Below are 12,884 nucleotides of genomic sequence, written 5' to 3' on the forward strand. Positions count from 1 at the left end.
TTATTATTATTATTACTTTGTAACCACATTCACTGGTGATGACCGCTTTGTGCTCATCTTACACATCCACTCATGTCGAGGCTAACATGGACAAACACAAAGAAAGTTTGCACTAACTCATGAGCAGTTTCTAATAATAGTTTCTCTATATCTACTGATATTACAGTGGGTAAGCCTAAACATTACTAACTTGACGTTTTTAAAAGAACGCCTCACATAATGTCTCATCGGCACAAGGATGTGTTTAGATTTCAATAAAAACTGATTAATCATCTGCACAAGCGGGTCATTTGGACACGGAGTTAACAGGCAACATGCAAAACTATTTGTTTTCAGCTTCTTTTAAATGAATTTGAAATAATAAAGCAGTACAGCCATGGTGTACTATAACAGACAAACTTGAAAAAGAAAACTGGAATAACTTCTAGTGTAGTGAGTGTAAGCATTAGTGTTTCGTCAGCAGCTTGATGGTTTAGCACTACTTTCGTGGACATATTTAGACACACACAGGTCATTTTCATGTTTGACACATACTGTATATACACTGAAGGACAAAGCAGACTGGCTGAAAGAAATGGTAATGGTACTGGCTGAGAGAACAAAAAAAAAATGGCCACTACAAAACTCCCAATCTCTTCTTGTCTATCGAATCTGACCGTCAATGACACACGAGTTGAAGAAGTAGATTCAATGGATGACGCACTGTCACAGCAATGTCACCTTGTCACCAGTTCATGTAGTCATTTCAAATCAACCGATTTCGTTTGCGTTCTTCCACAATGTCGCACAATCCCTCATGGTCCTTGTAAACCAAAATATCCCCAAGCATGAAATGGAAGTCAAACGAAGAAGAAGCAAAAGTAACAGGTTTTCCTTAGAGGTAATGTTTCTGCCATCAATCAAGTAAGATGCACACATCCTACCATAGGAGGAACGTGCACAGATACTGTACATATTGACTCTTTTCTCAAGACTTGACCTGTCTCCATTTCTTAATTTCCCTTTGTGCCACTGCCAGTTGATAGTTTTTCCTCTTTGCTGCCACTCTGGTCAGTAGTTGTTGTTGTTTTTTGTTGTTGTTTTTTTTGGGGGGGTGGGGGGGGGCGGGGTTTGCTACTGAATTTGACAGGCTGTGGAGGGAGCAGCCTGGCAGCACATGCAGGTGGGGTTGACTGCTTTGGGGGATCAGATCCAGGTCCTCGTCATCCGGGATCTCATCGAGCCGGTACCCATCCTTCAGGAGCTGGATGTTCAGGTCCTGGTTGATCTGCTGCGGGGGCAAAAGAGACGAGACACGGCATCAGCAGAGCTTCGTGACAATTTTGACAAATCCTTGAGCTAGGAACGACCTTGTTAGTTAAATTAGTTTCTAAAAGTTCTACAAAATCTCATTATAGATTCCAAAACATGGTGGGTCCAAATTAATTAATTTTTACATACAGCAGGCAGGTCATTGTTGGCAGTGGGGTTAGCACAAACAAACACAAATTATTCTACTCTAAGAGGAAGAAATGAACAGGAATTTGGATGAGAATTATGGAGAAATAATTACAGAGGAATAGGAATCCTTGGAGGAACCAGAATACATTTTCTCCAATGGGTGCACATATACCTGGTGTGAGGGGTGTGACAATGGAAGTGGGCGATCAGGTGGTGATGTTTGTGGATTCAGCAAATGATGCTGTGAAACAGTATAATGCGTGTATAGATACCTGGTCCCTCAGACATCTCACCTCGGCTGAGGAGTATCCTGATGAGGAGTATCTGGACATGTCGAAGTCATCATCACTGAAAGACAGGAGACAGCAGCAGTTAGACACAAGCGTCTCAAATGACGAGGGTGCAAATAATAGTGAAAAATAGGAAAATGACATCTGAATTTTAAATTTTGAAGTTTAAAGGGGTAGTCTAGCAATTTAATATTGCTGGTTGACTCAGTCAGATTTTTAAAGAACGGTTTAAAATTGAAGTAGCAGAGGGTGAGATATCCTAACTTTTAGTCCAAGTATGGGTCAAGCAAGCCTACAAAATGCTGGATCCTGCATTTCCCATAATGCAATTCTGTAAGCTCTTTTGTTCTACCCTTCCTGTCTGGTAATTCAATTCAATTCAATTTTATTTATAGTATCAAATCATAACAGAGTTATCTCGAGACACTTTACAGATAGAGTAGGTCTAAACCACACTCTATAAATTCCAAGTCTTTCAAACTCTCTGGTCCCAGTTTTTAATGCAGACTTTCTGTATTTTAGTCTCTATTTAGTCTCTAAATAACCCTGGTGACATCATCAGGGTTATTTATTTTCTTATACATTAAAACAATGGGCCCTATTTTAACGATCTGAAACGCAAGTATGAAACGCAAAACGCAAGTAGCTTTGTGGGCTGATCTCGGGCGCTGTTGCTAATATACTGGCGGGATAAATGAGTCTTGCGCCCGACGCAAATCTAAAATGGGTTGGTCTGAAGTAGCTAGGTGTGGTTTGGGCGTAACGTGAAAATAACCAATCAGAGCGTCATCTCACATTCCCTTTAAGAGCAGGCGCGCTTGTTCCATGGCGGATTGCTATTATGACGGTGGATTTGCCTGGCGCACGCCAGCGGGAGCTGTCCGGGATGCGGCAAAGTAATAAATGCCCGTCTTGGCCAGGCGGCGATGTTGCTGCGGCCTCTCGGGCGCGTCTCCTCAAGTCTGGAGAGGATTGCTGCAGCCATGGAGCACGGGCCTCCAAACGCACCACCTGCACCTGTTGTGCCCCTTCCTCCTCCCCCAACTCCATCTCCGTCCACCCGCTCCACCAGGAGCGCATCGCGCATTGTCACTCCCGGACCCTCAAGTGTCCAATCCCGCCGTAGTTCAACATCACGTCTCCTTAAGTCCTCTAATATTTCCTCATTTATGTCATAAACACATCCATGATTCATGGAAATGTGTAAAACACAACAATCCACAAAGAATGCTGCGACTTTTTGAGGACTGTACTGTAAAATGCCTCCTGATCTATCCAAACACCTGAAGCGCATTTTCAGTAATATTTTCCTTTGTAATTATGTATGGTTTGCAAAAATGGGAACTGCTGCGTCCGTGTAGATGAGAGAAGTGTATGCGCGTTGTGCACACGCTACATTATGGCCAAGAATGCGCCCCTAAAATAGCATCTGAAGAACGCGCTACTGACTTTAGACTAGCGCCACTGACTTTAGACCAGGTTTTTCCTGGTCAGTGACGGAATTGTTTTCTGAAACTGCAAAATAGCACCACGTAACGTTTGCGCCGGAACACGCCTCCTCTTTTTGCTGAACCGCCCCCGGGAGAGCAAATACATTCCCTAATTTACCGACGTGCGTCTGTGGAGGGAAAAGTCCGCTGTGCGTGGGTTGCAAAATAGGAATGATACATGCGTCGGTTTACAAAGGCAATTGCGCTGAGAGCAAGATAGGGCCCAATGTATGCCATGTCCCTTTAAAATACTGTAGCACATGTTCAACAACATACAGGTCAACCTTCCTTATAAACTTAAAACAAAAAGTAAGGAAATTTGTGTTTGGTGGATTATTTCTCTGTGGTAACAATGCTTTTTGGCAATAAATCTTATACCGTTGGAAAGCCTGTTTAGTTCCCTTTCAAATGGTGCCCCATTTGTAAGGAGCATGCATTTGTGGGATGAGCAGCACAGCTCAGTATGTGGGTTGCGCCCATGAAAAATTTGCCAAATCGTCTCGACAATGCCAAACAGCTTTTCTTTGCTGTTGCTTTTGTCTCTTGTTTTGAGCTTCTGGTACCCCCAGGTGCTGACAATCAGGTGCCTGATGGAATGGCCTGCCAGCAGTCCTGACCTCAACCTCATTAAACACTTGTGGGATCAGCTTGGGCGTGCTGTTCGTGCCAGAGTGACCAACACAACCACGATGGCTGACTTGCAACAAATGCTGGTTGAAGAATGGGATGCCATCCCACAGCAGTGTGTGACCAGGCTGGTGACCAGCATGAGGAGGAGGTGCCAGGCTGTTGTGGCTGTGTATGGTTCTTCCACACGCTACTGAGGCTCCTGAATACATTGTTAAATTGCCAATATGTCTTATTTCTTCAAAGTTCAATCATCCAATCCACCAAACACCAAACGAGTCAATGGCAGAATAAGCTGTTTGGCATTGGCAGAGAAGATTTGGCAAATTTTTCATGGGCGCAACCCACATACTCAGCGCTGCTGCTCCTCCCACAAATGCATGTTCCTTACAAATGGGGCACCATTTGAAAGGGAACTAAACAGGCTTTCCAACGCTATAAGATTTATTGCCAAAAAGCATTGTTACCACAGAAAAATAATCTATCAAACACAAATGTCCTTACTTTTTGTTTTAAGTTTATGAAATGTGATATAAGGAGTAGTAATATCATGCTAATGCGGCTTTTTTCAAATGAGTAATCTGCCTTTCGTACACTGTAAACAAATAGAACAGAGCGACATTGTGCGAAGTCTCTGCACGTGAATCTAAAATGTGGACAATAAACAAACGGGTGTCCTGTGTGACTGTGACTCAGAAAGCCTGTCAGAGGGTGTGTACGATGCAGTACATGATGTAAGCCTGGTTGGCTTCCAGAGTGCTCATTTCACACAAGAGTTTCCCTAGTGTAGCAACATATGGAGGGCACAAAGGGTGGGCCTCATTTGTGTCAAATGCAGACCTGCTGTTACAGGGTGCAAGCGAGCGCTCCCTCTGAGCCGCTTTTCCCTGTCCAAATCCTCACCCCGCTATCCTCTAATCCGGCGCCCTGGGAGAGGCTTTGCCCCCTTTTTAGGATCCCGTCTGTTAAGAACTCTCTCAAGTTGCTCTATGGATTAATGTACCATTATGACAGAGTGAGACCTATAAAACTACAAGTTAGCAAATATCCCATTTTTTTCTCCTTTTAGGTCGGCCTGAAAAGTTTGTTCTTCTAACCGTGTCATATTTTAGTATTATAAAACTTATACTAAATAATGTACATACCTGTCAGTGTCCAGTGCTACCAGGGGCTTCTCATCTGGGTTCTGGTCTAAAGAGGAGTAGCCTTTGTTTGGCACCACCAACCTGAAGATGGGCACAGAAAACGAGACGGAACACAAAGACGACACGCAGAAGACAGAAGACAAAACTTGAAAAAGCATTCAACAATCAACAAAAGTCTTTTACATTTTTTCCCCAAGCAGTGCAATGCATTGTTACTGAAACACCCACAAAAATACTTCCAAACATTTCAAATCATGTAACACAGAAACAAGATAATTGCCGGTCTTCTTATAGGCCACAAAGACACAAAAATTGGGGCTAATCTGTAGCCTTCAGACTGCAGGCGTTTCCAGATTATCTTTTCCCCTCTGAGACTTGGAGGGCAGACCAGTCGGTAACCTTTCTAATATTTCCACTAATCCACCAGGGAGTGGGATTAGACAGACAGATGATCCAGTTGTCAGTGCTGTTGGTTATACTCGGTTTATGCTCAGTGCACTGCCTCTTTTTATCACACCCACGAAAACATCCCCTTCTCTAAAAAGCTTTGTTGTGAATAAGTGTGCCATTTGATGTCAAGTTGGTCACCATCACAGGAAACAAGTAGGCATTTGAAGCTGTTACCTTGTCCTGGCATTCTTCTTGGGTTGTTGGTTGACAGGACTTCCCACAGTGCCATTCTTCACTGATCCCTTCCTGGCAAGGTCCCTCTGTTTCTCTGGGCAACCACAGGATGTGAGGTCATCAGTAAATACATCAATACATGTCAACTTCATGACCATCAGCTGTAGATTTATATGATTTTGTTTGTTAATAACGATAATCAAATATGTTAAACTGGTTTTTAGTCATCTTACCTGTTATACAACTGCTATACAGTTTACAGCCTATATAGCCAGCACAGGCAGGACCTTTAATTCAATTTAAATATGTTTTAGAGGATGTAATCCTTTGACAAAACCAATTATTTTGGAGCTATTGACTGGTGAGTTTCAGGAAACAATACTATTCAGATAACTTTTTTGGAACAGAGCCCTTTGGACTAAATACAAATGAGAAATCCTGAGTGTGACAAAGGCTTTGACAGTGTTGCGGCGGAACAACAACAGAGGCAGCTTAAAAAAACGTTCCGACACCTCTGACAGCAGAAGTAAATTGCAATGCTGGGGAATACAATTTCACTGACATACAATACTCTGTAAAATATCGTTTGGTACTGGATATAAACTGTTTATTTTGACCTGAATGGAATTTGCATACTGTGGGATCCACATGGCAAATTTCATGCACAAAAGTGTTAAAATTCTAACCCTAACCCTTTCCATTCTACGAGGGCTTTGCATTATTTGCCACTGCTTACTGTTAAACCTTGATTACAGAGTGCGAAGTCATGCCACGTATTGATTTGCAGTGTGTCAGTTGGGATACCTATTTGGACTTGCAGTGGTGAGGGCTTGTAGTTCATGGCCATAGTCTCTCCCTTGGTGTCAGGGTCGGTCTCTGAGGTGGAGGATGCTGCTGGGTCCTAGAAAAATAAAAAGGCACAGTACAGAGCACGTTAGCTTTGATAGGACTAAATAACAACATTACAACTAACTTATTTTAGTACAATCTCATATATTTCAGAAATATATCCTAGGGTCCTGTTTCTTCAGAGACGGCATTGTTTGCTAATTCAGTAGCTGACAGGGATTACATTTGGACCCAATCGGTTTTCTAGTTATACAATTCAAATCAACTTGTGTAATACTTCCTTTGGGCACCTAAAATTGAAAACAGTACTGGTCAACTCATCACCGAGGGCAACCCACTGATTTAACACCAGGCTAGCATAGGCCCACATAGCCCAGAAAATCCGCTCTTTTTTTAGAACCTGCTTGTGTCCATTGCCCTGGCAAGATTTCCCAATTCTAATTCTATGTGCTACTATACTGTAGCTGCCTGGTTTGCAGCATCAATAGGCTTGGGTGTTTTGCCTATGTCGCTGGCTCGGTCTCTTTTATGTGTGAGCAGTGACGGCATGGGGAGAAGGCCGTGGGAGAAGAGAGGGGGCTACTGTTGGAGCCACGGTTTCCCCAGATTGAGAGAGGGGAGCTGGGCAGTGCTTGGCCTGCTCTGCTGACAGAGCTCCACATTATGTTGATCCTACAGGCCTCCCCTTGTTGCACTCTGAGGGTCTCCACAGGCCACATGGACTACGGCATTTGGCTTTCAACAACTCCGTATTCTCTCCAGAGAAATGGCTGCTATATCTAAATGATCCTCCAAGCTAAACTAAATAACTGCAGTTGAAACTAAGAACTTTACAGTTAAAGTTGAAAATTCATATAAGGTTTAGGCCACTGCTTTACTGACATACAGTATACTACTTTTATAAATATGTTTTACTAATATAAAATAGAATGTTTAATTAAAGTGTTAGATACCTAAAAGACACATAACATGCCTAGGTGTGTTTATACTTCATAAAATGTTATTTTTTTTTAATTGATAAAATCTAAAGTGTCTTTAACCCTCTGAGGTCTAAGGGCATCTGCACATATCTTCTTTAATTTACCTTTTTAAAAGGTATAATAAAACCAATCCCAATGTGTTTCATATCAAAATGTTCAGAACAAACTCAGCTTTCCGTATAGCGACACCCACATTTTTTTCTAGAGCAATGTGTAAAGAGATAATTTGGCGGTAAAGCTCAAATGTTGACGTTGGCTTTTTGAAATTTCTTAAATTGCTTTTCAAAACAAACCTTAATTTGTGATGTGTTGGACGGATTGTTTTCGGTGCTTGAAATGAGTTTACCAAAGTCTTATATATGATTAAAATAGTAAATAAATGTCTGAAATGAATGAAATTTTGTAATGTCGATTTTTGAGTAGGAGTTTTGTCAAACAATGTTTGGACGGGCCGATGCGTATTTCGTCCTCAGAGGGTTAAAGAAAGCAGGGGGATTACAAAATAAATAGGTCTAGACTTAGATATGCCTGAATCCACTTCATACTATAGGAATGTAGGCCAATTCCATGAGACAAATACAAAAAAAATAACGAGTGTTTAGCAGGGGCAGTGAGAAGCTTATTCATGTAACACATTTAAAACAAGCTGCCAACAACAAAATCTGGTAAAAACAGCAAAGCACAACACATTTAGATACATGAAATGTCAAGTTAATGCGCAACCAAAATTTTAAACAAACACTTACATTGTCATCAGAGCAAAAAGCTAATACTGTATCTTAAATGTTTCTCAGTAGCCAACCATAGCAACCCATGTATTATTGTGAAAGAAAAGTAACATCCTTCCATTTCCACACTTCTCTACAAGAAGAACTAGTGATGAATAACAGGCTGAGGATTGTTTTTAAAACCGCTATCCCAATATGGCCAAACACCCCTTTCTACAGATTCAATAGTCTTATTCTCATCTGGCTATGAAGCGGTGTTCATTTAGCTAGAATAATTAATGAGAGCTGCAACAGTGACTACGGTATGCACAATAGTCGGAGCAATCAAAGCACAGCACACAGATGAGGCTTTCCCACTGTAACAAGCACAAACATGAGCTCTTTCTGTTCTGTGACAGGCCCTTCCCTTGGATCGTTAGGCTTATCCAAAGGATTTTTTATTCATTCTTGTTATTCCACACTTTCCTTCCACCATGGACAGATACTGTGATGAGGTAGGGTCATACTGTCAGTCAAGAAAATCCCTTTGAAAATTTTCAGCAGAACTGGCAGTGAATAATAAAAGGGATTCCGTATTAAGCTGTCTGTGTCAGAATTCACTGCCACTTCTTGAACATGAGAAGCCTAAGATAGCAACTAGCGGGTTGCCGACAATAAACAAGCTAAAACTCCTCTTAAAATAGAACAGCTTCCACTAAATCAGTCTAAAGTTTGGCCTAAAAAAAATTGCTACCAAAAGTTCCCAGACCTCAATAAGTCCTTATGTGCACCACTTTGCTGAAAAGGCAGTCACAACAGTTAGCTCAAGAGGGCCAAATCCAAATAGGCCATTAAAAACATACATTAAGAACCAATAGTTCCCAGTAAAACCATTTGTGAGTGCTGACAGTCGTTGACGAATGATTAAGACCTGGCCTATGACATTTGGGGTGACACATTGATTTTGCTATTAAAAGTCAAACCGGTGTAGTGGCCCTGACCTTCAACATGCATTCACATACACCTGCACTTAATCACACAAAAACCAGTGTTGCCAGATCTCGCGAGACAAATAAGCAACCAGGTCTGTGAAAACAAGCCCAAAACAAGCGACTTTTTCTACGGAGCCCCCCCTAGATTCTGGGAAGAGAAAAATAAATACTGTGTGCACGGTTTTACAATCCGTGTATTTATTTTTCTCCCCCCTGAGATTCAGGACAATGACTACAATAGGGAGTTAAACCACCTTTAACATTAGAAAACTGATGGGATATAAAATACAGACTGATGTACCAAGTACATTATATACACAGTAAACTTCTGATAATTAAAATTTGCACACACAAATAAATATCATCCTGAATTCACAAATTCTTTATTTATTATTGCAGGGACTGCAGAAGATCCCATTTTTAAATAACTATAACCCAGAAACAGGAGAAATTATTGATAATTTTAGGTCGCAGCAATAAAGTGGCTCCTGCTCTGATAAACAAATGAGTGAGTTAGAAAATACTTAAATAAACCATTCCAGTCAAAACCATTTGAACAGGTGAGGATGAGGCTTGGTCTAAAACACTTTAGCCTCATATATATGAAGAATAACACCACAGTTATCTTTCTCATCGCTCACTGACGTTTTCAACAGAAAAAAAAAACGCTCTGCTCTGCCTCTGACTGGCTAGTACTCTTTGCCATCTGGGTCAGAGCCAATTAGAAGCAGGATGTGGGTGGGAAAAAACTCTGCTGTGTCCTGTGTGTATGGTGAAAGGGGAGGGACAGAGGGAACAGGCAAGACAAACTCCTACGTTTGAATTACATATCTGCTTGACAACTTACTATGGAGCTGGGAACAAGCCCAAATAAGCAACTACACTTTAGAAACAAGGCCAAAAAAAACGCGACCCGCGACTACCAATATTTGTAAGCGACTTTACAGAAAAACAAGCCCAAATTGGCTTATAATAAGCGGACTTGGCAACACTGACAAAAACATGTGTACACACATACACATATAAATGAGATGACCTCTTAGTGTATCAGTTTCATCACCCTGTCCTACGACTCTTTTACTGTTGCTGATGATGAATAGCCACAAGGTTGCTGACGCAGCACAGACACCAAGCGATTGGAAGGCTTATACATCACAGCCTCCCACTGGCCAATAGCAGTGTAGGCTGATACATCAGGTGACCATTAACACAGTCGAATGCTATCCTTATGACGATGTTAACTGGGTTGCATCTGTCATAATTAGATTTAGTCTACAGTAATCATTCTCAAATGTCCTTGTGCTTAATGATGGGACATGGTTTGTAAAAGGGTAGTTATTGGAATACCATGTAGGTTAAAAATGATTTGCAAGTTAACATTCACAATCTGGAGTTGGAAACAGCTTTGATAGTAGACAATAACTCAGTGATTCAAATCAAAAATCTATAAAAAGCTGTTTTATTTGTGTGAAATGTATTCTCAACAAAGAGGCAGGTGCCAAGCGTATTCATGCGGTTTAGGAATCACAATGAAGTTATTAGCATTAAGAGCATGCAGAGCCGTGTGTGCCACTGCAACTGTGATCCAGACACAATCAGTCATGGTTTACATGTAAAGTGAGGGACTGCTTCAGAGGCTGAAACTGCAAAAGATAGCAGGTATTCACTTAAGAGACCCACATTTTTGTTTGACTCTGGCATGATAATTACATGACGTGATAAGGAATAAACTATTCGATTCGAGTGTTAGGATATAAGCTGACATGAGACACACTGTAGCCACAATCCATGGATCTCTCTGATATTGGTTTTTATTCCATGGAAGTCTTACTGGATGAAACACGAGAGCTGACTGATTAAATCTTCATAAGGAGAGGCAATTGCTGCTGCATATGAAAGAAGAAGAAGACTTTCTGTAGTGGAGAATGTCTGTTCTTCTGTTATTTCTGCTGTTGTTTAGCCTCGCGGGTAGGACGGCTGGGGCATCATGGGTATGATAATGAACAGTAGAACTCGGGGCTCTGCTTTTCCCTAAACCCCTAAGGAAAACTCTTTTTTTTTTTAAAAAGGGACAGCTGTTTAGACTGTTTGAGTGTTGAGAATAAGGCTGGCTTATCAGAACTATCTATGGTGATAATAAGCTGTAGGCCTATTGCTGAAATAAAAACTTAAACTTAAGATGAAATCCAGGGAATAAGAGAAGTGGTTCAAGTAAGTTATTGGTGGCCATGACTTATCATGTCAGATCTTGTCCAGTGTGCAAGTTGGGCCTATATTATCCTGGCATTCAAACACAGAGAAATATATACCCTTATAAACAGTGCGACGGAGAATGAAGTACAGAAAACATTTGTCATGACTGGCTACTCTTGAGGTATATCGATTCTAATTTTACTGGCAAGTCTGTGATATAATCAACCAATGGGAGGGGAGATTCTCTTACTATGGGCCTGCTCGGGCTAACCATCCCGAGGGTTGTAGTCTGCAGTATTGGTGTGGACAGAGCTCCTGTTCACGCGATCATTTGGGCTCACAACCATCCCGAACCAAATAACACGTCACCAAATGACGAAATGTAAACCCAGTGGGCAATGTCAGCTTTTGATGTAAACGCGCATACTGACGTGGATTTAAAAAAAATAATAATAATGATTTTATTCAAATGCATAAGTTGAATTGCCAGGATACAATAAAGTGAAGGATTGTAATTTTGTAATTTTCTCATATGTATTATATATGCCAACTCTATGGAGAGAGATAAAACGTTATAGCCGCAATCCTTTCATCAAAAAAAATTAAATAAAAAATAAAATAGAAAATCAATCTACACCCATCCCAAAGCTCCAGTTTGTGCCAAAGCTGTAGATTGCTATCGGTTAGCTCTCACACGCAGATTATGTCACACAGCTGTCACGATAAACACACAAGCGAGACTAAAATGTTGCCGTATGCGTTCAAAAGAATGATTTGCATACGATGTGTTTTTGTCTTTCCTCTCTTACCAAAGGCTGTGTCTCTCCGTTGACTGGAGGTACTTGGAACCGGTCGATTTCTTCCATCATTTTGGCAAAAGCGTTACAGAAAACAATACAGCAGTCAAGATAAACGGTTACTTATGCCTAACTGTCCCGGTTGATGATGCTTGGTTGTCGGGATCCTTCGTTTTTCAGCATGATAGCAGCTCGTTTTCCTCCATCCTGACAGAGGTGACTCGACAGCAAAACAGCAGTACCGCCCCACTTCCGGGTCTATTGAATATTCATGACAAGTCTGACCAATCACAGAGGAGATCATATTGAAATGCGTAGAGAAGTACATTCATGGTCCATTAAAAATATTTAATAGAAAGAGTTGTAGAAGTATATACTTATATAATACTGCATTTTCTATTGGTGTGTCATTGCACATTTGTTTGTCATTTCAGGAAAATATAGCCACCCCTTTTACCTCCTACAGTGTGAACCATTTTTTACAGGATACAACCTGAGTGATTAAAGTTTAATCGATTCTTGTTTTATCCGTTTAATCATTAAACGACTCTACAACCAGAGGCGGTTTGGAAAAAAATAGAAATATCCTAGCCTATATGTTTTTGCTTCATAAAAATAGCAGTCTAAAAGAACAAAACACTGTTTCCATATGTCAATGTTTTGTGGCTTTCAAAACTTGTAACATGTTCTCATGGGCTGACTCAAATAAAATGTCGGTGATGTTAGGTCTATGAGTAATTTTATATATGT

At 40.9% G+C, this 12,884-nt stretch overlaps 1 protein-coding gene across 1 annotated transcript; it reads right to left on the minus strand.

The window, feature by feature from the left end:
- Positions 1 to 990: 990 nt before the first annotated feature.
- On the minus strand, positions 991 to 12,395 carry fam219aa (family with sequence similarity 219 member Aa). The gene is given in 7 exon segments (XM_039798034.1): positions 991 to 1,183; positions 1,185 to 1,270; positions 1,734 to 1,788; positions 4,993 to 5,073; positions 5,617 to 5,710; positions 6,421 to 6,517; positions 12,147 to 12,395. Coding segments are annotated over 7 exon segments (543 nt in total). The 5' UTR covers positions 12,207 to 12,395; the 3' UTR covers positions 991 to 1,113.
- Positions 12,396 to 12,884: the final 489 nt, after the last annotated feature.

The sequence above is a fragment of the Perca fluviatilis genome, chromosome 4 (assembly GCF_010015445.1).
Source record: "Perca fluviatilis chromosome 4, GENO_Pfluv_1.0, whole genome shotgun sequence".
In the NCBI taxonomy this organism is placed as follows: Eukaryota; Metazoa; Chordata; class Actinopteri; order Perciformes; family Percidae; genus Perca; species Perca fluviatilis.